The sequence below is a fragment of the Ceratotherium simum genome, chromosome 4 (genome assembly GCF_057802395.1).
Source record: "Ceratotherium simum simum isolate JZ-2026a chromosome 4, ASM5780239v1, whole genome shotgun sequence".
Taxonomy (NCBI): domain Eukaryota; kingdom Metazoa; phylum Chordata; class Mammalia; order Perissodactyla; family Rhinocerotidae; genus Ceratotherium; species Ceratotherium simum.
This window is the reverse complement of record NC_141903.1, coordinates 5,816-30,662: the sequence shown is the minus strand read 5'-3', so window position 1 is coordinate 30,662 and position 24,847 is coordinate 5,816. Positions and strand designations below refer to the sequence as shown.

General features: G+C 48.9%; 1 protein-coding gene and 1 pseudogene across 1 annotated transcript; one reads left to right on the top strand and one right to left on the bottom strand.

The window, feature by feature from the left end:
* Positions 1-895: 895 nt before the first annotated feature.
* LOC147917165 (tubby-related protein 4-like) lies at positions 896-24,847 on the bottom strand. The gene is given in 8 exon segments (XM_087430271.1): positions 896-1,410; positions 1,413-2,105; positions 4,513-4,656; positions 12,406-12,499; positions 13,741-13,796; positions 13,799-13,884; positions 17,209-17,353; positions 24,691-24,847. Coding segments are annotated over 8 exon segments (1,890 nt in total).
* LOC147917166 (DENN domain-containing protein 5A pseudogene) lies at positions 5,027-9,163 on the top strand (annotated as a pseudogene).

Genomic DNA, 24,847 nt, shown 5'->3' with positions numbered 1-24,847 from the left:
AAATAATCAATCAATCAATCAATCAATCACTTCTGCAGACACCAGCTCACACCGAAAGGCCCCAAAAGCTGACTATGGGGCTGGTGGAGACGGCAATCCTACACACTCTTCCGCGGCACAGACCCAGGTACGGCCTGGCTGCTCCGGTTGGGGTCTCCTGTATTTTTGGGGGGAGGGAGAGAAGGCATTTTTGTTCGACAACGTCTCCTTGCTACCTGGTTTAAGTGATGAAGATACAATGAATGTTAACTTGAAGTTCACAAACTTTCATAACAAAATAAGACATATTTTGATTCTTATACAAAATTCAGGTCAGTTAGCTTTGTATGGCTACTACTATTTAAAGCACAGATTTATAGTCCTATGATTATTTTAAAACAATGCGTAATTAGAACTTGGTAGAGCCAACAGTGGTTTTTGGTTCTTCTGTCTCTAAAGCCTGAGTGATCACGTTTATTTTTATCTCTGAAAAAACCAAAAGGGCAGTTCTGCACATGTGCATGTAACTACCGTGTTTACAGATGAACCTCCTATGACCCCTGTCCCTGCCCCCTCCCATGGTCAGAGGGAACTCTAGGGCAGGGCAAGGAGGTGCCCTAAGACTCGTTAGTAATAACAACAATGAACAGTTCTATTAGCACTTATAGTAGAATTGCTCAAAACCTGGTTTTATTAACTTTCCTACAAACTAACAAAGAAGGTGTCAATGTATTTAGCACCTCTGGTCTTGTAGGTACTGTGATAGATGCATCCTGAATGGGCCCCCTTTAATAAAACACGAAAAAACAAACACAAACTCAGACCAACTTGTCAAGACAACAGCACAGCCTCTGACCTCTCGAAAAGAGCAATGATGATAAGGATCTCAGGGTGTCCAGTAACAGTCAGCAGTAACTCACGGAGCTGACAGTAACCCAGGGATTGCGCCCTTGGGCTTGGCCGGCAGCTGCAGCGGGGCGCGCGGGGGCTCGGCCGGCTGCGCGGGGAAAGGCTCTGCGCCCTTGGGCTTGGCCGGCAGCTGCGGCGGGGCGCGCGGGGGCTCGGCCGGCTGCGCGGGGAAAGGCTCTGCGCCCTTGGGCTTGGCCGGCAGCTGCAGCGGGGCGCGCGGGGGCTCGGCCGGCTGCGCCACCCGCAGCGCCGCCTCGCGGTTGTTCCTGCGCAGCGTGGCGTGGATGAGGCTGCTGTCCGGCCTCTGCGCCGCGGCCCGGGCCGGGCCCAGCGTCCCGGCGAGGTCAGGATACGGGGGCGGGTCCCCCGGTGGGATGGAGTAGCGCGGCACCGGCAGGCGGTTCAGGGTCGCGCTGGTGCAGGGCTGGGGGACCTTCTTCTCAGTGGCCGTGAGCCTCAGGGTGGCCGAGCTGCCTGGGCCAGGGAGGGTGTAGGTGTTGCGGGCGCAGAGCATCCGCGTCCGGGCCGGCACACCTCCTCCACGTTGCCGCTGCTGTCGAAGGTGGTGATCCTCTCGTAGCCCAGGGGCGTCTGATGGTGCGCCGCCGTGGGGTACAGCGAGAAGTCGCCCTTCTTCAAGCACACGTCCACCGGGGGCTGTGGGGGCGGCAGCGGGGGCGACGGCGCTGCCGTGGTGGGGGCGGCGGGGATGGTTCCTGGGTAGGGCGGTGGGGGGTTCATCTTCGCCACCTGGACCTCCTGGAGGGCACTGAACACCACGGCTTCCCCCTCGGCGGCCAGCTGCGGCACCGGCCGCAGGGCCTTGGCTGGCTTCTGCAGGTGCTCGTGGTCTTGGTCTCCGTGGTCCACCACCGACAGTTGGATGGCCCCCTGTGCTGGCGGCGGCAGGGACAGCTGAGGGGGCTTCGGAATGATGCGGCCCATCTCCACACCTCCGAAGATCACCTGTCCGGGGTTGGTGTAGTGGTCGGAGATTGCGTATGGGTTGGCACTGTCACTTGCGTGCTCAGCTGCCCCCACGGCCGTGGTCTGATGGGTCAGGACGTCCAGCTGCACGTTCTGATTGGCCAGCAGGGACTGCACCAGTCCTCTGCTCTGTGTGGGGGACATAGCTTGCGCTGAGCTGTGGATGGGCGCGATGGGGATGTTCACGGTACACGGTGGGTTGTTCTCAGGCACGCCAGATGCTCCCGTCACTGGAAGATTAGAAAAACCAACTGCTTACAAAACAGTGCCGTGAAACTGGGTCAGAATAAGCAACTCATCTAGGCCTTTTACGTATAAACTGTAATTCCTACAGACAGATGCCTTTGCGTGGGGAAAGCTGGACCCTTCCTTCAAGTTACACAAAGCTTCTCTGATGTTTCTGGAAGGACACTGGCAATCGGTGGGCTCTGGAGCTAAGGGCATTGTCAGAGCATTTCAATGAATACTTCTGAACCTTCTGAGTGTGGTGCCACGTGTCTGAATGGTACTATGGCAAATAAATGTTTAAGGACACTTTTTACTCATGATGGTCATAAAACGGCCCATTCTTATGCAAGAGGAGGGCAGTGGTACAGTATGCAACTCCACTGAGGACTCGATGCCTAGGCTTCTGAGTAGGTTTATCCAGGGTTTTGGATTGGTTAGTGTGGGAAGTGTCATGGGGCAGATGTGTATCTGAAATTTGTACATAAATTAGTTTTCTGTAAATAGAACCATGTAAAATGCAGTAGAGAAACCAATGATAAGAATCCTCTGGCAGATCTGCATGTGAGGGGAAGGATCATTTCCTAACTTAACTGCTTTTTAGCATTTCAAACAGTATATAAGTTAGAGCCACACTGATTAAAACCCTGTAAATCCACCCTATTTGCACACAGGAGGAGTTTAATGGAGTGTGCGTTTGAGCAATCATCTGCAGACCACACGCAGGGGCTCAGCGCCACTGTTCAGTACTGCCCTTTCTAAAGAGCCCACAGAGCACTGGAGGTCTGCTCATCTGTGCCTAAGTGCCACGTGACTATCAGCACGTACGCAGGAAACAGGCATTAACAGGAAATTGCACAGGCTGGCTGACCTTTCACCAGAACTACAGAGAGAAGCCAGTAGTCCATCAAAAGCTAAGCCCACCCTTCGTGCCTGCGACAGACTCATCCCCCTTCCCTGGGGTCCTCCACTGAGACGTGACTGTCCCCTGGCTGCAAGAATCTAGGTCCTGTCTCAAGTTTTCTATGATTCCTGTTCAGATCCCTCTTCCAGATGCTCTCTCCTCTGTATGGAGTACTGAGGGCAGGCGTCTTCCCCGCCGAAGGAGAGTCTCTCTGTTGCGTCACCAGCAGTAAGTGTAAGCCCTGAGACAAATCATTCCTCCTTTCTCTGTCCTCACAGACAGTGACGACAACAGCAGCAACAGCTGAGCACGAGAGAGCTAGATTAGCCACATTCCGTGAGAACGGAGGGCGCTAAGGGGAAAGTGTGAAAGCCACTTCTAAATCCAAGGTTCTGAAATAGCAGGAGAGCTGCTATAAAGCTCGTGTGTGAGGTTTCACCAAACTGCAGGTTTATGCGGTTGCAAAACCTCGCCCATTAGTCCAGAACATCTGCTCCACCCATGAGGAGAAAGTATACCTATCAGAGAACCAAAGACGGCTACTGTCAGAAAGTACAGTAGAATAATTTTACACGCAGAAATCTGGCTGAGGGAAGGTCAACAACGCCCCCAAGTTCAGAGCCCGAGTTGGGACGCGTGTCCCTCCCCATCCCACGGTGACTTCCAGAGCCCCTCGTTTGAGAACGACCAGATACAGGAGGAGTCAGTGGCCATGTACGGTTCCTCTGGCTCAGAAGCCAGAGGCTTTCAGAACCTTGCTTGGTTCTAAGAAGAGGAGCCTCTACATTTATAAAATTGCAGGTGGACTTTTTTGAGAATAGTTACATATAAATAATTGGTGGACTACTTAGAAATCATTCTAATAATCAAAATAGGATTCCCCCGGTAGAAAAGACTTAAATTAAGATGCTATGGATCTGAACGTTTGTAAGTTGAGATTTTAAAAACTTATACCAGCTTTGACCTTGAACTCAGACCTGGCCTCTATGCACTGAGACACACTCTGCACATTAGGAGAGAGATGTTCCGCCCTGGAGGTGGGGCAGGTTTGAGAAACTGGGCTCTGTGGCACCACAGGGAGATGCCATTCTCTAAGCAGGGATTGAAAGGATGAGGGCTAGCCTGGGGTCAGTGAGACTGGGTTTCAGTCCTGACTTGACTGAGTCCTGATGAGTCCTGTTAACTTCCCTATCTGGGCATATGACTAAGAGGACTACCGAGAGGATAAAGTGAGATGGTAGAAGTGCTCTATGATCATGAGCCATCACGGCCACCTCATCGTCCTTACTCTGGTAGCTCCCCTCCTCCCCAAACCAGTGACAGTAGGTGACCTTTCTCCAGTGACACGCCACCACACCCACCAACCTTACTGAGGAAGTCGTACCTTTTCCAAACCGAGGCAGCAGGCACAGACTGACATGTTGGCATTCTTGACTACTTACCACTCTGTCCCCGTCACGACCCACTAACAGAGGGCTCGTGACAAACCAGTTGATGTGTGAACACACCTGGTAAATCATCCTCATCTTCACTGAAAACATTCGGGTTGAAGACAGGTAAATTAACATACTCCATGGAAATCTTCCGGACCTCTGGGAGATAGATGGTCATCTGCCGCGGCTAGAGATGCAGGAGGCTGGTTTTATAGATTACTGCTGGGAGGAGGAAAGCACGGTTAATAGAGACAAGCCAGAGGAGAGCCAAGGCATCAACAGTCACGGGAAGAGACGTGGGGTTACCTGCGTGGGCAAGGCCGGAGACTCTGAGAGCAGCTCTCCACCTCCCCTGGTGCACGACTGGCCACCCCGGCCACGGACTGGATTCGGGAACAACAAATTCTCAGTCTAGCCCAGACTATCTTAGTGTGGCTATCTTAGACAAATTCTTTTTTAGAATGAGCTGGGCGGTTGGCGGCGGCGGTGCGGAGGGGAAGGCGTCCAGGATGCGGCGCGGGGCGGCCCGGTGCCCCCCTGCCCCGTCATGGCAGCCGCGGCGGCCGCGGGGACCGGGCCAGGGCCGGGGGCGGCCCCGGCGCCATGAGCGGCGGCGGCGGAGGGGGCTCGGCGCCCAGTCGCTTCGCCGACTACTTTGTCATCTGCGGGCTGGACACCGAGACCGGGCTGGAGCCGGTCGAGCTGTCGGCATTATGCCAGTACATACAGGCTTCTAAAGCCAGGGATGGTGCCAGAGCTTTCATTTTCAGTACGACTGAAGGAGAAAATTTTGAGCAGACACCATTGAGACGAACGTTCAAGTCTAAGGTTCTTGCACGATATCCTGAGAACGTAGAATGGAATCCCTTTGACCAAGACGCAGTGGGAATGCTATGCATGCCCAAAGGGCTGGCGTTCAAGACCCAGGCTGATCCCAGGGAGCCCCAGTTCCATGCCTTTATTATCACAAGGGAGGATGGCTCTCGGACATTTGGGTTTGCCCTCACATTCTATGAGGAGGTGACTAGCAAGCAGATCTGCAGTGCCATGCAGACCCTTTACCACATGCATAATGCTGAGTATGATGTCTTACATGCTCCCTCTGCTGATGGCCGAGACCACGGTGGCATGGAGGATGGTGAAGGCACTCCTGGGACCAAGCTGCAGCGCTTCAACTCCTATGACATTAGCCGGGACACGCTCTACGTCTCTAAGTGTATCTGCCTCATCACGCCCATGTCCTTCATGAAAGCATGTCGGAGTGTGCTGGAACAACTTTACCAGGCAGTCACTTCACCTCAGCCCCCTCCACTGCCCCTTGAGAGCTACATATACAACGTACTCTACGAGGTGCCACTCCCACCTCCCGGCCGGTCCTTGAAGTTTTCTGGGGTCTATGGGCCCATAATCTGCCAGAGACCAAGTACCAACGAGCTTCCCCTATTCGACTTTCCTGTCAAAGAGGTTTTTGAACTGCTTGGGGTGGAGAACGTGTTTCAGCTTTTGACCTGTGCCCTTCTGGAGTTTCAAATCCTGCTCTACTCACAGCATTACCAGAGACTGATGACTGTGGCGGAGACGATTACAGCCCTCATGTTTCCTTTCCAGTGGCAGCATGTCTATGTCCCTATTCTCCCGGCTTCTCTCCTACATTTCTTAGATGCACCTGTGCCATACCTGATGGGCTTGCATTCCAACGGCCTGGATGACCGGTCAAAGCTGGAGCTGCCTCAAGAGGCCAACCTCTGCTTTGTGGACATTGACAACCACTTCATTGAGCTGCCCGAGGACTTGCCTCAGTTTCCCAACAAATTGGAGTTTGTCCAGGAAGTCTCTGAGATTCTCATGGCATTTGGCATTCCCCCTGAAGGGAACCTTCGTTGCAGTGAGAGCGCCTCCAAGCTGAAGAGGCTCCGGGCTTCTGAACTTGTCTCTGACAAGAGGAATGGGAACATCGCAGGCTCCCCTTTGCATTCCTACGAGCTCCTCAAGGAGAATGAAACGATCGCCCGGCTGCAAGCCTTAGTCAAGAGGACTGGGGTGAGCCTGGAAAAGCTGGAAGTGCGTGAAGACGCCAGCAGCAATAAGGATCTGAAAGTTCAGTGTGACGAAGAAGAACTCAGGATTTACCAGCTAAACATTCAGATCCGGGAAGTTTTTGCAAATCGTTTCACTCAGATGTTTGCAGATTATGAGGTGTTTGTCATTCAGCCCAGCCAGGATAAAGAGTCCTGGTTTACCAACAGGGAGCAGATGCAAAACTTTGATAAAGCATCATTTCTATCAGATCAGCCTGAGCCCTACCTGCCCTTCCTCTCAAGATTCCTGGAGACCCAGATGTTTGCTTCTTTCATTGACAACAAAATCATGTGTCATGATGATGATGATAAAGACCCTGTGCTACGGGTATTTGATTCCCGAGTAGACAAGATCAGGCTGCTGAATGTTCGGACGCCTACTCTCTGCACATCCATGTACCAGAAGTGCACCACTGTGGATGAAGCAAAGAAAGCAATTGAGCTGCGTCTGGCAAAAATTGACCATACTGCAGTTCACCCCCATTTACTTGACATGAAGATTGGACAAGGGAAGTATGAGCTGGGGTTCTTCCCTAAGCTGCAGTCTGATGTGCTTTCCACTGGACCAGCCAGCAACAAGTGGACGAAAAGGCATGCCCCTGCCCAGTGGAGGCGGAAAGATCAGCAGAAGCAACACACAGAACACCTGCGTTTAGACAATGACCAGAGAGAGAAGTACATCCAGGAAGCCAGGAGTATGGGCAGCACCATCCGCCAACCCAAACTGTCCAACCTCTCCCCGTTAGTGATTGCCCAGACCAACTGGAAGTTTGTGGAGGGTCTGCTAAAGGAATGTCGCAACAAGACCAAGAGGATGCTAGTGGAGAAGATGGGCCGAGAGGCTGTGGAGCTTGGGCACGGGGAGGTAAACATCACAGGCGTGGAAGAGAATACCTTAATTGCCAGCCTTTGTGACCTTCTGGAAAGGATCTGGAGTCATGGGCTACAAGTAAAACAGGGGAAATCTGCTTTGTGTTCCCACCTGTTACATTATCAGGAAAACCGGCAGAGAAAACTCACATCAGGAAGCCTCAGTACCTCAGGAATACTTCTTGATTCAGAACGGAGGAAGTCTGATGCCAGCTCAGTCATGTCTCCCCTGAGAATCTCCCTCATTCAGGATATGAGGCACATCCAGAACATCGGGGAAATCAAGACTGACGTGGGAAAGGCCAGAGCGTGGGTGTGACTGTCCATGGAAAAGAAGTTACTTTCTAGACATCTGAAGCAGCTTCTCTCAGACCATGAGCTCACCAAGAAGTTGTACAAGCGCTATGCCTTCCTGCGCTGTGACAACGAGAAGGAGCAGTTCCTCTATCACCTCCTCTCTTTCAATGCCGTCGATTACTTTTGCTTCACCAATGTCTTCACAACTATCCTGATCCCATACCACATCCTGATCGTACCAAGTAAGAAGCTGGGGGGCTCCATGTTCACCGCCAACCCGTGGATCTGTATCTCGGGAGAACTGGGTGAGACACAGATCCTGCAGATTCCCAGGAACGTGTTAGAGATGACCTTCGAGTGCCAGAACTTGGGGAAGCTCACTACTGTGCAGATAGGCCATGATAACTCCGGACTGCATGCCAAATGGCTAGTGGAGTATGTGATGGTCAGGAATGAGATCACAGGACACACCTACAAGTTCCCATGTGGCCGGTGGTTGGGGAAGGGCATGGACGATGGAAGCCTGGAGCGGGTCCTAGTTGGGGAGCTGCTCACGTCCCAGCCTGAGGTGGATGAGAGGCCATGCCGGACCCCGCCCCTGCAGCAGTCCCCCAGCGTCATCCGGAGGCTTGTTACCATCTCACCCAACAACAAGCCCAAGCTGAACACTGGGCAGATCCAGGAGTCCATCGGGGAGGCAGTCAACGGCATCGTGAAGCACTTCCATAAGCCTGAGAAAGAGCGAGGCAGTCTGACGCTGTTGCTTTGTGGAGAGTGCGGCCTTGTCTCGGCCCTGGAACAGGCTTTCCAGCATGGATTTAAATCGCCTCGGCTCTTCAAAAATGTCTTCATTTGGGATTTCCTGGAAAAAGCACAAACCTATTATGAGACTTTGGAGCAGAATGAAGTTGTCCCTGAGGAAAACTGGCATACAAGGGCCCGGAACTTCTGCCGATTTGTCACTGCAATCAACAATACTCCCCGGAACATCGGCAAGGACGGCAAGTTTCAGATGCTGGTGTGCTTGGGAGCCAGAGATCACCTCCTACACCACTGGATTGCCCTGCTGGCCGACTGCCCCATCACCGCACACATGTATGAGGATGTGGCTCTCATCAAAGACCACACGCTTGTCAATTCCTTGATCCGCGTGCTGCAGACACTGCAGGAGTTCAACATCACGCTGGAGACTTCCCTTGTCAAGGGCATCGACATCTGACCTCCCAGCACCAGCTGGCTGCAGGACCGAGAGAGACTCACCCTGCAGCTCTGACCCTTCTTCCCAGAGGGCCTTAAGTGAGTTGTGCAGGAGACAGAGAGGAGATGTACACTCACTGTAAAAAGAAAACTAGAGGATTTTTGGAATAAATAATCTATTTTAGAGTTTATTTGCTGATTTGCTTTTTACACACTTTCATGTGAAAGAGTGCTAGAGAGAGGGAGACGAGGTTGGTGCCGCTTACTTTGAAGCTGGCGCCCTCCCTCGCCACAGCCGCGAGCTGGGAGCCCGCGGCCTTCCTGGACTGAGCCTGCGGCGCCACGTGCGGGGCGGTTCTGCTTCCTTGCCCCGCCGCGTTAATGAGGCCATTCCACATCATTTTTAAACTAATGTTTTCTATATTAACATTATTATGGATATTTGGCTTTCCTGGGCCACACACAGGTGTGCTGAGCGGGCAGCCCCAAGCTCCAATCAAAGGGATCTTAGTAGTGCCTCTCCAGGCACTGGTGAGTCAGTCCAGATCTTTTTTTTTTTGTCAGTATTATTTGGGAAGGAGACATGCTGAAATGTATCACCGTGCAGAGCATCACGTTTCCTCTTGGCACGCGGCTGCACGGAAGTAAACATAAGCATGTTTTAACAGGTTTTCCTTTTCTTTTTTTACGTATTATTTATTTAACCCTCCATTGTGTGTTTTAAGTCTTTCTTTTTTATTTTTTTAAGGAAAGGAAAATCTTGTCACAGTCTAACTGGCTATGTTATTACTGTTAAATTTATGTTGTTTTGCAACTTAGAAACCAGCTACAGTATGGCCCACTTAATAAAACACCTGAAACAAGGAAAAAAAAAAAAAAAAGAATGAGCTGGGTTATGACAAATGTATTTTTTAAAAATCCCATTTGCAATCACAAGGATAACTTGGTGGAAACAGTTGTGATAACCAGAGAGCCAAGCTCAGGGGGCAGTCAAGCAGCTACTGGAGGGCAGCTACGCGGTGAGCAGGAATGACACTCGGGCTGTATTCGGGACTGGATTCTGGGCTTCCTGACTTCCAGTTTCATGCTCAGGATAGAGAATCACGGAGAACTTCCACACAGTTTCTTTAAATGCTAAGATTTAATTTCATTAACAGGGACATTTAAGAGAAGGCCTAGACTGCAACTAAAATATTTAGAGAAGACAAAACAAGTTAAAAAATAATGAATCTGAATTTAAGTTTCACAATAGGTTAAAATCAGGATGAAATTGTCCCGTCAACTTTCTCTTATGTTTAATACTCTTTGCTGTGAGATATGTAGAGGTTCTTTAATTATTCTTATTCTTATTTTTTATTAAGATAAGCCAAGTTCTACCTGCGAGGCTATCACCTCACAGCCTGGTGGCTGACTGGCCAGCATTCCCACAGCTCCAGGCCTTCTTCTCTGAAGCACTTTCATAAGGCTGCTGCTTGGACTTGAGTGGGCTGAGACGACTTTTCCAAGCCAGGGGTTGTTACAGGTCTTATTCATGTTTTCATCTCTCTTGCCCACAAAAGAGAGTTTGAATTTTGTCTCAAAAATTCTGGATGGTTCCATATAGCTTAAGAATTAATGCATTAAAGTGCTATTCTTTGTCGTTCAGATTGACAAAAGGATGTAAAATTAAAAATCTCAGGAGGGATTTAAAAAATAATATCAGTTGCCTCCAGGGAAAAAAACTAGGTGGTTGGGGGTGAGGATAAGAAAGATTTTTACTGTATATTCTTTTAAATCTTTTGAATTTTGAATTTATTCCACATTTTTAAAATTAAGAAATGCAAAAAATTAAAAACTCAAAAATTTCATGAGCCTGATCATTCTAATTGAAGGAAACAAATTATTCAATGTAATTATCCAATTATTCAATATAAAATATCCAACAGCACTCACTTTTTGAATCTAACAGAGTGTCAAAGATTATTTAATAGGGCGCCATATGTAACAAACCCTCTAGAATCCAAGAGTTAATTTCTTCTCTCTAGTAGAATCATGTGGAAAATTCTTTTAGCTTGACAAATGAAAACGCTCTTTTTAAAAAGGTCAACGATTAGGACAATGATTTCACCGCAGTCACACACCAAGCTTTTGTCTTGGGCACTGAGATTCCTAACACAGGCCCTCCCATCTTAAGGTCCTCCTTGACTTCTTTATGGATCTACTCAACATCCAAGAACTAAGGGCAGAATGAGAAGACCCGTTGAGCATAGGTGCACGTCCATTCCTTTTTTCAACATTTGCTGTAGGCAGATGGCTAAATTCTCAGATTACAGGTGTGGGGTAACCATGCCTCTCACACAGTGGTTATTAGAATCACCATACATATCATGAGGGTGCTGCTGAATTACTGAAGAACAGGCTTTTGTGGTCATGAGAGGGTTTCCTGGCTGTTGAAAACATGAGAGATTTCTTTCCATTATGTGAATGGATTGTCTATTGTTATTTCCTAAGTCAGTTTTATGTTTTACTTTTATTCTTTTTTTCCTTTGAGCTGAGAAACCTCAAAATGAAAAATCCAAATGCAGCACCATTTAATGTCTCTGAAGATGCATACACAGCAACAGGTCTTTTTAACATCTGCTTTGCAAGAATTATTTGTTTTAAAGGATCTAACTGTGTCTGAAACAACTCTAATGGGCAGATCCAGAATTTTTCAAAAACTATTTTTAGTAGGTTACATAGACCACATTCAAGATGGGGCCACCAGCCATCGGTGAACCCCACTGGCTAAGCTGGCCTTCTAGAGAGACGTGCGTGTTAGATGATCGGGCAACGTAGCAAGGTGGGGGACAACACAGGCCCTTAATCCACACAGGGATGTGGCCATTAGGATGAAGCTGCTTTGAAAAGGACCTTCTGTCATTTCACTCCTTCACGGTCCCCTAGTAAATATGACACGGCAGTCATTCAAGCAGATACAGAAGAGAAGGCAAATTCTGGGTTCTGCCCAGCCTGGTTCTTCCTGGGTTCCATTTTCCTCGATGTCTCAAACTTCTCATGGAGAGGATATTTATCTGGTACTTAGAAATGAAATCCAAAAAGATTTACCACTAAGAACTGTACTAACAGTCAGCCAACTTCTTCTTAAGGTCTTGAACACTTTCTTCTTGACTTTCTTCAGGAGTTTCTTCTGACTCAAGAACCTAAAGACACTGGTACCAAAATCTGTCCACAGTAAAAGGCCAGAAATCAAAGTAACCAGAAGCCTATAAGAGCTTTGATAGAGATTTCGGCTATTTTGTCATTTTTGTAAGTCAGGGCTTGTATAAAAAAACGAAAACACCACTGGCCAAAAAACTATTTGAGTGATAATTCTAATTTTTGTGAAATCAGAGTGGCTAGAGTCAAACTTTGCAGGTAAAATACATGCTCATCTTTTGGTGTCATAAGAGCTCATTTTCTACATTAGGCCACCAAAGGTTGAAATTGCTTGTTCAGCCTGAGTTCCAACCGGGACAGTGGGCAGAGGACAGGACGCAGTTTTTACCTGCACCGAGCTTGGCTGGCAGGACAGCAGCCACGCCCACAATCTTAAATTTGGTTCCCCAGATATTAGACGTGACCTGAGCACGATAGTTGTGCTGTGGGGAAAAAAAGGAGAAAAATCACAATCTATTTCCATATTTTCTATTGATCACTCAAGAAGTAAGGATGTTAACACTTTTTGCTTAAAAAGCCACACGTGGGCACTGCCAGAAATATTCGCTCTCTGTCATTCCACTGTTTTTAAGACCAGAAGCTGCCTACAGCATGTCAGGCGCCCATTTGCAAGTGGTGGCTCAGCGAGCTGTCATTCTCAGGTTGGGAGTGGGGGCGGGTGTGTCCCGGTGTGTCCACATGTGTGTAGGTTAAAAAGGCACAAAAGTGACTTGGGCACTTTTTTCTTTACCTATCCTTCCTCCCAGTCACTGAACCAGAGAGAGCACCTGGCTCTGAACCCATTTTCATCCTTGATATTTCTCCTGGAAACATCAGCTGCACTGATCCCAGTACATCCCAAAACTACCCAATTATCTGTTTCTTATTCAATCAAATTTTTAAAAATTTAAGAAGTTATCACTATGCCCAAACCATGCATGAGTGTGTGTGTGTGTGTGTGTGTGTGTGTGTGTGTGTGGAAGGGCAATAATAAAAATGAATAAAATACAGCTCCTCAAAGAGCTTAGAACCTAATGGAGGAGAGAAGGCCTGTAATTATTTATATACAAGGAAGTGACTGAGAAATGTCCTAAGGGAGTTACAAACAAGATGCTCTGGGATTACTGTGGCTGAACCAGGGGAGGAAGCCTTCACGACAGAGGGGAAGTTCTATCTGGAAGCACGTGGGCAGAAAGGAGGGTGAGGAGATGGAGCGGGTTACCCAGGCAGGGCAAAGGCACAAAGGCGGGAAGAGGTGAGTCAACAGTGTGGCTCTGGCACCTGGAGAGGAGGGGGCGTCGAGGACGACAGGAGGGAAAGACAGGCCAGGCCAGGCAGCGGGGCTGTGACCAGGGATTGGCTGCTGCCGACACTGGAGTCACTGAAGGGTCAGAAGCGGCTTGAGGGAGCAGAGGTGAGAAGTGTGGCTGTGTCTCAACCAGAGCTACCTGTGAGGAGATTCCTGTGGCAACAGGGGGATGCCCGAGGTGGGAAGGAGGTCCCTCGGGATGTGGAGGCGATGGGGCATGGAGGAGAGCAGACAGGCTCTAGTTCTCTACGCCCGTGTCTGCAACTGCAGTGACAGGCACGGAGAGGGGAGACCCAGGGTTCAGCAGCCATCAAGCACACACTGAGGAGGGGAGAGGAGCGTTGGATCAGGGGACCACCCGAAAGCCGACACTACCTGAGTGATGTCTTCAAAGGGAAACTCTCTTCGCTTCAGGCTGGGCGAGCCAATGGGGGCTTGCGCATCGGCAACCGTGGAGACCTGGAGATCTCCTGCGCCGCCCGGGACAGCTTGGGGGACTTCCGAGCCTCAATGTTGATCCTGCGGAGGCAAGGCCCCGAGGGTCAGGCGCCCCGGTGGGGATGGCGTCTGTACTCCTGGCACTCGCTTCACTGTCCACCAGTCACCGTGGATGTGCCACTCCCAGGGGCCAGGTCCCTTAATTTACCCAGGCCCCGCCCGCCTGCTTCTGCCTTATGAACACGAGGAAAGAAGGACAGAACTGCATATCGAATGATATATATTCAACAATATAGTGAGGTTCAATCGAGCGATTCATTTGTAAAGAACCTCAGAGAATTAACATTCTACTGAAAACTTTCTACTGACTAATAGTAAGTTTGGAATCGTCCACATGTCTTCTGCCAGGGGTCTGCAAACTTCGTCCTGAGGAAAGTGGCGGGTGGAAGAGGCGTTTCTCACCTAAGTCCACAATGGCTTTATAGTTCCTAACACAGTGCTGGGATGTCAACAGACTTACCTAGCATCTCCCCCCTGCAATATTGACATCAAATCAGTGGATCTAAGTTTTTCTGCTGCCTTTTGATCCTATGTTATATCTCTGGTCCTCAGTTCCTTTGTTTATAACATGGGGACACACACGTTTAATGGCAGTCTACCCCAAAGAGAGTGTTATAAAAGTGAATATGGTAAGGTTGATGACATTCCATGAAAGAAAAGCATTAAGCCTCACAGATACTGCTTGAGAGCTTGATAAGACACCTAGGGCTCCCAAAGTGTGGGAGGACAGGGGGACCGAGCTGGTTAAAGCTCTGAGCGAGGACAAGTGGCCTGGCTGCTGCGTAGGGGCACTCAACAATGAGAAAGACGGAAGGAAAGAGGACCAGCTCCAGAGACCGCAACATCTGGGAGCTTTCCAGGGACATTTACAGGTGAAAGATTCGGTTGCTTATGTATTAAACGTCCTCTTCTCCTTAAGCAATGGGAAAAGCCAAAACACTGTAGAAGTGTAGAAAAGTTCATAATTTTATTTGCAATTTTAACAAGCCTAGAATAAAGATGAAAAAAATAAATCGAACAGATTGCTGGATATCTGGATATCTATATGGGAAAAAAATGAACGTTTACCCCTAACTCAGACTATACACAAAAATTAATCTGAGGTGTAAAATTAATCCGAGATTTAAGTGTGAAGGCTAAAACTATAAAGCTTGTAGAAGAGAACAAAAGAATGTCTCATGATCTTAGGGTAGACAAAACAGGACAAAAGCATTTCCTAAACAGCACACGAAAAGTGCTAATCATAAAAGAAGAAATTCACGTTAGACTATACAGCAATCCATATATCTGCTAAAGGACTCGTAGCCAGAATCCATGAAAACTCCTACAACTCTAAATAAGAGAAAAACAACTCAATAAAAAATGGGCAAGGGGCGGGCCCAGTGGTGTAGTGGTGAAGTTCACGTGCTCCGCTTTGGTGGCCCGGGGTTCAAAGGTTTGGATCCCAGGTGTGGACCGACGCATTGCTTATGAAGCCATGCTGTGGCGGCGTCCCATGTGAAGCAGAGGAAGATGGGCATGGATGTTAGCCCAGGGCCAGTCTTCCTCAGCAAAAAGAGGAGGATTGGCATCGGATGTTAGCTCAGGGCTGGTCTTCCTCACAAAAAAAAAAAAAAAGTGCAAAAGACTTGAACAGACACTTCACAAAAGAAGATATCCAAACGGCCAATAAACATAAAAAGCTGTTTAGCATCATCAATCATTGAAGATATGAGGATTAAACTACCATGAGATACCACTATACACCTACCAGAATGGATAAAATTATTTTTAAAAAATGACAATACTCTGTAGGTGAGGATGGAAGCAGCTAGAACTCTCATATACTGCTGGTGGGAATTTAAAATGGTACAACAGGCACCTTGGAATACTGTTTGGCAGTTTCCAATAAAGTTGAACATACGTCTACCCCGTGGCCCTACAACGCACTCCTAAGCATATACCTGAGATAAACGAGTGCATACATCCATAGAAAGTCTTGTAGAAGAATGTCTACAATGGTTTTATTCATGATAGCCCCAAACTGGAAACTACCAAATATTCAATTGGTAAACGGAATAAACAAATTCTAGTATATTCATTACAATGGAATTCCACAGAGCAAAAAAGAAAAACTGTTGATACACGCAACAACATGAATGAGTCTCACAGTCATTATGTTGATTAAAAAAAGCCAAATAAGAAAATAGGACATGTGGTTTGACACCATTTATATGAAGCTCAAGAGGAAGCAAAACTAATCTATGCTGACAGAAGTTAGAACAGTGATTACTCTAGGGAGTGGGTATCGAATGGGAAAAAGTACAAGGGAACGTTCCGGGATGATGGAAATATTCTTTATCTTCAACTGGGTGGTGAATACACTGGTTTACCAATTGCACGATGCATTATGTGTTTACAATCTGGGCAGGTACGTATCTGCACGTACATTAGACCTTCATTTCACACAGCATCAAGAATTTTAGAGCTAGAAGGATCTTAGCGAAGATCTGCTCCACCCTTTAACTTCATAGACAAGGAAACTGGTCTCCAGGTCATGGATCAACGTTACATTCTGAGGTTACAGAGCCCTCGGTGGCAGGGTCAGGACAAGCAAGGCAGGGTTTTTTATCTATGACACTGCAGGCCCTTCCATCTGCTTTTAGCTTTTTGCCACTCTTTAGGCCAAACCCTTAGGAGAGAAATTTTTTTGTGTTTGTGAAAAAGATCAGCCCTGAGCTAACATCTGATGCCAATCCTCTTCTTTATTTTTTTGCTGAGGAAGATACCCTGGGCTAACATCTGTGCCCATCTTCCTCTACTTTATATGGGACGCCACCACAGCATGGCTTGACAAGCGGCACATTGGTCTGCGCCCGGGATCCGAACCTGTGAACCCCGGGCTGCCAAAGCAGAGCACATGAACTTAACCCCTATGCCACTGGGCCGGCCCCCCAAACAATTTTTTTAGAATACTATTTTTTCCAATTACAGCATCAAAGGCATTTAATTCGGCATTCCTTTCAACACATTACATACACTGTAAAATCTCTGTCGTACTTTTCTCAGACCAGAAATAAAAACAAGTAAGCCAGAAAGCTACGGCCACCCCTGCCACCCACCACCAATGCTGACCCCTAGAAGTTCTGAGGGTTCAGCAAACTTCTTCCTGGGGATCTTTTGCTATCCTGAAGGGAAGAGTAAAGGAAAGCTATCATTATCACAGGCAGATCTTCCAGACGACAGACTTGGATTGCCTCTTGCTATGCTCCTCTGGTGTGGGTTAATGGCATTCTGCTGCAGACACAACACAGACACACCTCTAGAGGCTCAAAAAGGGAGCACGCCCCTACAGACCAAGATTACCTTGGGAGTTTGGGTGATTTGCTAGCTCGGGAGATTTTGGGAGATTTCTTGGCAGCCCAGTCATCACTCAGTTTGATGTCACTGGAGTCTGAGCAGTTGCAGCTGTCGATCATGGTAGAAATCAAGCTGTTTCCACAGATTTCATCTGGTAAGATACCAAGCAGTAGATTTTAGGGAAGTGACATCAGTTAGACCCTCACGACGATCATTACTAGGAACTAAGGACAGCCTGACCCTATAGGCCACCGTTTGAAGTCTACAGGTTGAAGCAGAAAGGAGCAGAGAATTGTCTTCCTTTTACATTTTTATGCCATTATATTTTCTAAGCAAAAGTAGTCCATTACTTCTACGGTTAGCAAATGGGCGTGGAATTTTAATGCCTCTGGAATGTACAACAGTCTGGCACTGTTTACTGTGCCAAACCTGGCAACAAAACAGCTGCGCTATTGTGCCTCACCACACACCAGGCTCCATCTGGGTTCACACGGGCAGCCTGGGAACCCAGGCCGGGCAAGGGGCTTGCTGACTCACTGACTCCCCCAGAACCTGCTTCTGCCCTGGGACCGGGGAAGGCCCTTGTTGGTTCTGGGCCTGCTCTGGACTCAAGACCTGGCAGAGTCAGGTCCATTTCAGGGACTCCGAGAAGTTTATGTCTGGCGTGTCTGAACCGTCTCCTGGAACCACCACAAGGATGCTTGTGTGTGGGGGGGTGGCTATCCCACCTGCTAGAGGTGCCTGCCTGCTTCGAGCAACGGCTGGAAGAAGACCTGTGTGGCAGGACTTTCAGTGGGAGCTTTGGGTTCTCCTGAGGGTGCCTGCGTGGAAGCCACTCAAAACAACCTTGTCAATTGGCCATTAGGTAGAAGATTAGAGGCCCCAAGGCAGAAGACACAGACACAGCAACGGGGCCATCACAAAACTGCAGAGTAGACGAAGTCCATGTTTAACATCCTCCTCAAAACCCCTTCTCCTTTGCTGCCTTCCTCACACGGCCTCACATCCCCTCACATCCCTTCACCAGCCAAACCCTGCTCTGCCCCACCCCAGGTCTGCCCTCACCGGAAGTACCTCATTCTTCAAAATCACTTTGTTTTGCTGACAAAAGCCTCATTCCCTCAAGGCTCCAAGAGCCTTGCCAGGCAATAAAGAAGCTGCATCATTCAATCACAATGAAATAATTTATAGACTATGAGCGATTTTACCATCCAAAAGGGCTGTTTACATTTGAAAGAATGAGTTTGTAATCCAAACTAATCTCTGTTTCTGAACACGTGGAGGTGACATCTGTGTGGAGGTGACATCTGTGAACAGGGCCTCTCTGAGGACCCTGGAGGCAGAGCAGAACAACTTGGCGTGCTGCTTGGAAGGAGACTGGCTGACGCCCGATCGGTGTCACTACATCAGCCTCTTCGTCAGCTACTTCCTGAATCAGAAGGCACGACTCGTGAATCCAGCAAGCTGGAGTGGTGTGCATCTGAGTGTCATCAAATAAAGAGGCTTAATTCACACGCCCCGAGCAGTGCTTTACATTATTTAACTTAGGAGCCCTAGATCAAAGGAAGCTTGGCCACGATTCCAAAATGCATGTAAGCCCACAGAACGCTTCCCCTGTGTTCACGAGCACAGAGCCAGTTCACCGACCTGAGGAAATTCAGCAATGTATTGTCCACTCAACACCTGATCGACTTGCTGATGCCGGGGTTTTGTAATTGCTGGATGTCATACCCTTTGCTTTTTTCCTTTACTCACGTCTTAGTCTGTGTGGGCTGCTATACCAAAATACCACAGACTGGATGGCTTATAAACAATAGAAATTTACGTCTCACAGTGGGGAGGATGGAATTCCGGGATCAGGGTGCCCGCATGGTGGGGTTCTGGTCACGGCCCTCTTTGGGGTTGCAGACGGCTGACTTCTTGCTGTGTCCTCACATGGCAGAAGGGGCTACTTTCTGGAGCCACTTTTATAAGGCAATAATCTCATGATTATAAAGGCTCCGTCCTCATAACTTAATCACCTCCAAAGGCCCCACCTCCTAATTCCATCACACTGGGCATCAGGATTACAACATATGAATTTAGGGGGGCATAAGCATTCATAACCACTTTTATTTTATTGTCTGTCTCCCCAACTAGTGGAAGGAGAGTTGCCTGTCTCACCTCCTGCTGTAACTCTAGAGACCAGAACGATGCAGAGACTCGATAAATACTTCCTGAAAGAAAAACGAGGTCTCTCTCTGCTGCTTGGCTGCACCCCAGACTAACTGCAGCAGGATCCTGGGAGTGGACGCGGGCACTGTCGATTTTTAAGGCTCCCCGGTGATTCCCATGAGCAGCCAGGGCTGAGAACCACTTGCCCAGGAGCAGAAGGACTTCCCCATAGAACGGACTTAAAGGGGGCGGCGTGAGAAGGGAGTTGCTTTCTGAGACAAGCCCCAAGTCCTGCTTGTTCAGTGTTACAGTTACACACTTGGAGGCTCATCAGAGCACACTCTGCTCCCTGTCGTCAACAACTAGAAATTCAGTGCAGCACGTCAGAGTAAGACCCAGGGAGCCTGGGGGTGATGGACATCTGTACCTCTTATTTCTAGAGATTCTGTGTCATTAATTTATCATGAAAATTCTGGAAGAAACATACAAGTTGTAGAAAAACATAAGCTGAGATTCCTCTTTGAGAACAGAAGGCTGAACTGTACTGTTTGGGGCTTCACATCCCAGTTTTGTCAGTTTGCAAGAATACGCTTATTTCATCTGGGTTGAGGCCTTTTCAAAACACACAACCCAAATCAGGTATCTTTTTAGAATTTTAAAAAAATCTTTAAGCACAGTTTCAAAGCTTTTAAATAAAAGTTCTGTCTTAGTCTGCTTGGGCTACCATAAAAAAATACCACAGACCAGGTGGCTTAAACAAGAGAAATTTATTTCTCACAGTTTGGGAGGCTGGAAGTCCGAGATCAGGGTGCCAGCATGCCAGATTCTGGTGAGGGCTGTCCTCCTGGCCTGCAGATGGCCACCCTCTCACTGTGTCCTCACGTGGGCTTTCCTCAGCCTGTGTGTGTGTGTGTGTGTGTGTGTGTGTGCAGAGAGATCTCTCTTCCTCTTCTTACAAAGCCACCAATCCTACTGGATTAGGATCCCACCCTTACAGCTTCATTTAACCATAATCACCCCCTAAAAGCCCTGTCTCCAAATACAGTCACATGGGGGTTAGAGCTTCACCATATGAACCTGTGGGGTGGACACAATTCAGTCCATACATTCCGTCCCTGGTTGCCCCCTCATTCATATTCTTCTCCCACGCAAAATACATTCATTCCATCCCAACACTCCCAAAAGTCTTAACTCACTCCAACATTAACACTAATGTCTAAAATCCAGAGTCTCATCTAAATATCACCTCAATCAGAAATGGGTGAGAGCCGAGATACGACTCACACTGAGGCAAAACTCCCTTCCAGCCATGAACCTGTGAAACCAGACAAGTTACGTGCTTCCAAAACACACAAGATGGCAGCATGCCAGGCACAGGGTGACATTCTCATCCCAAAGGGAGACACAGGAGAGAAGGAAGGGCCCCAGGCAAGTCCAAAGCCTAGTAAGGCGAATTTCTAGACCTTAAGGCTTGAGAATAACCCTCTTTGGTTCAATACTCTGCCCTCCAGGCCCACTGGGGTGGCAGTGTCACCCCACAGCTCGAGGTGAGGGTCCCCACGGCTCTGCGGGGCTGGGGTCTTGTCCTCAAGGCTCCGGGTGGAGGCTGTCTGGCCTGCTATAATTGAGGCAGTGGCCCTGATGACCTCTGAATCGCTTTGGGGGTCATTTTTCCCTCTTGAGGAATAGTGCATGTTCCTAGCCGACCAGCTCCATCATCCCGTCCTGTCAAATCCAGGAAGTCAACAGCCTTCCTTCGTCTCGGCCCGTATGGACAGGCTGAGGACTTTCCAAATCTCCAAGTTCTGGTTCCTTTTTGCTTAACAGTTCCTTCTTCAGTCTGTCTCTCTCCTCTCTCATTTTACTATAAGCAGTTAGGAAGAACCAAGCCAATCCTCCAAAACTACTTAGAAATCTCTCAAATATCCAATTTCATTTGCTTGCAAGTTTTATCTTCTACAAAACACTAGAACAGGGCCGGCCCTGTGGCTTGGTGGTTAAGTGCGCGCACTGCAATGCTGGTGGCCCGGGTTCGGATCCCGGGTGCGCATAGAGGCACCACTTCTCCGTCCATCCTGAGGCCGAGTCCCACATACAGCAACTAGAAGGATGTGCAGCTATGACATACAACTATCTACTGGGGCTTTGGGGGGAAAAAATTAAATAAATAAAATCTTTAAAAAAACACTAGAACACAGTTCAGCCAAGTTCTGTGCCACTTTACAACAAGGATCGCCTTCCTCCAGTTTCTAATAACATGTTCCTCATTTCTGTCTGAGACCTCACCAGACATGGCCCTAATATCCATATTTCTAATGTGTACCTCAAAACCCTTCCAGCCTCGACCCATGACCCAGTTCCAAAGTTGCTTCCACATTATAGGTATTTGTTACAGTAGTTCTCCACTTCTTAGTACTAAAATCTGTGTTAGTCAGGGTTCTCCAGAGAAACAGAACCAATAGGAGGCAAATACATGTACACACACATACAGAAAAAGAGAGAGAGATCATAAGGAGTTGGCTCACGCAATAATAGAGGCTGACAGGCCCCAAGGTCAGAGTGCCAGCCTGGCTGGGGTCTCGGCTTGTGGATGCACACCTTGCTGTGTGCTCACGTGGCCTTTCCTCAGTATACGCGTGCGTGTCAAGAGAGAGCTCTCCCTCTTCCTTTTCTTATAAGGCCATCAATCCTATCCAATTGGGACCCCACCTTCCTTAAAAGCTCTATCTCCAAATACAGTCACATTGCGGATTGGCGTTTTAACATGTGAATTTTGGGGGGGACACAATTCAGTCCATAGCAAGCTCTGACTAAAGATTTCCTTTGGAAAATTTGTGAACATTTGCTAAACAAAAATTATTGGGATTCATGCTATGTATTATAAAACGCACACTGGTAATTCTGAGAAACACATTTGTTAAGTTACTTGGGGGACATTTACAAGAGGGGATCAAAAACTTCAGAGCATAGCAATCCCCTGGGGCCCCCACTACGTTGCAGATTTCTAGGCGTCGCCCCCAACGTGCTGAACCAATCTAAGGGGCAGGCCTAGGAGCCTGGATTCAAGTAAGTCTCCCAGGCGATCTGCGGGAAGGTGGCCCGTGGACCACATCTGAGAAACGACATGGAGGACTGAGAGAGTTCATCAGCTTCTCACGATGAGCAAGTCCTGGCTTCTCAAAGTCAGGAACCCTCTCCTCTCTGAACCAGGTTACATCTACCACTCGGTTGGCAATTAGTCATGTTCTGCCTTGTGACACATCATCTATTTTTGTCTCGAGGTATTTAAATCTTGACTTTTTTATTGAACTTTTCAGGTGTTAAGTTGTCTTTCACCCAAAAGGGATCATGAGCTCCCTGAAAGCAGAGACGCCCCGGCGCTGCTTCACGACCAGAGGAGACCCGAGGACCGTGCACAAGGCAGCACTCGATACACCCCGCCTGTCTGCTCTGCTTCACAACCTCTTCATTATAAAAACACAACACCTCCTTCCCCACAGGCCTGTTAGCAACCGGGCCAGCCTGTGTTGGGAGGAGCTGACAAATGTGACCACTACGGAGAAGCAGGCCCTGGGACGCTCAGGTCAGGTCCACGCAAGCAAGGTCTTAGGAGGCTGCAGCCTTGTCCCTACAGCACAGCCCCCGCTGCTTCTGTCCTGTTCTTCAGTGGGAAATTGACGCACGGGAGCGGGGGAACAGAAGCAAGCTCTTCACATAACTTCCTGTCAACACTGAATCCGAGCACAGGTTTTATAAAACTGCATACACGGGAGGAACCTTAGAGACAACGACCCCGCTGAGAACCAGCGATGCGCCCTCAGGTTCAGGACCTTTCCCAAGTCCCCCCATCAGTCATCTCTAACCGCCATGGCTCCTGTCTTCTCTCTTCCCCTGAAACTGCAACTTCCTTCTAAGTTCACGTGCACTGCTCTCTGGCTTCTCTCACTTTGCCTTCCTTCCTTGTGAATCTTCCCTCTCCCTCCTTTCCACCTGCCTCCCTACCAGCCTCCAATTCTTCTCGCTCTCCCTATTCTTGGTACTAGGTCATCACATGACTCAAAAGACGAAATAACTGACTAATATCCAATTTTTAAAGTATAGTTTCACTGCTTTCAATTTTACACGGTAACACTGACAGCAGAATGTTGCTACAGATGCGGAGCATTCCAATAAAGAAAAGCAGACAGCAAGTGGATCGACTGTAAAATACTGAGGTGGGCAATTGAGGCCAAGGTTGAAAAAGCCCATTGCACGTGACACTCGGCTAACTGGTGATGCTACACGGCGCAGCGGCTTCAGGGACAGAATGGGGGGAGAGGCCAGTCTAAAGGGCGGGAGAGGGAACAGGAGATGGGAAGTGGAGAGAACAAGTATGAACTAATGAAAACAAATCTAATTCAACCCACGTTGTCCCACGGTCAGGCGCTTGCCAGGCACTGGGGGTACAAAGATGACTCAGTTCCCTCCCTCCGGGCCCTCAGGATTTAGGGACTGTGTGCCCCGAGGGATACCAGCAGCTCAACTGACTGAGGGGCGATGGGCACAGAGGGGACAGCTGCTCACTCTGCTCTAGGTGACGGGCAAGATTTCACAGGGAGGCGGGGGAACGTTTGAGCCGGCAGGTACTGCTGACAGAGGCCACAGGCCTCGACTGTGACTACAAACAAAAAGAGCAAAGTCCCTTCCCTGGAGGCTCACAGTCTAGGGTCCCAGAGAGAGGTGCGCAGTGAGCACCCTGAATACCGCAACGGAGTCATGAAGATTGCTATAGGAGAGTCTTTAGAAGGAGGGAGTGACTGTCATGCGAGATCTTTACGGACCAGCAAGAAAGTGTCCTTGGTCATCAGCTAAAAAGCAGCTAAGGGTGGCTTAGCGAGAGCAGAAGCAGGGTCCCAGCAGGAGGCTGAGGAGCAGGCTGAAGGTCTGAAACGTTTAATCCTATCACTCGCTCTGGGGGGCAGCGACGCATCTCACTACTGTTTCGACTGTCTCAATAGCACATTAAGGCCCTCAGTGGATACCTGACAAATAGCTGAAAGAGGAGGCTACCATTCCCAAAAGGCCCGTGCCAGCCTCCCCTTGATGACAGCCGATGTCTCCTCCCCCCACAGCCCCAGCCACACGGAGCCTCACGGAACGCTCTTAAAAACCCGTCGGAAAGTCCACTTAGGGAATCGGTAACTTCAGTAGGATTTTGGAAACGGAGTAGCTTCAGGGATGTTCCACGCTAGCCAAACTTTCACAGATAGGCGTTACCTTTGGGTGGGCAGTCAGGAATACTAGTCCGCCCCCCCACCCCCGAGAGGGGTCTGCAGTCCCTGGCGAGGGGCCCACCTGCTTTGCTGTCTGACCGCGGGTCCGTGATGACGAGCTCCGGCCGCAGCTGGCTGACGCGCCGCCCCTTGAGCACGGGCACGAGCCCGCCCAGGTTCTCCAGGTGGAGCGTGTAGCACGGGCCGCCCACCTCCGGGCCGCCCTCTGTGCGCTTCAT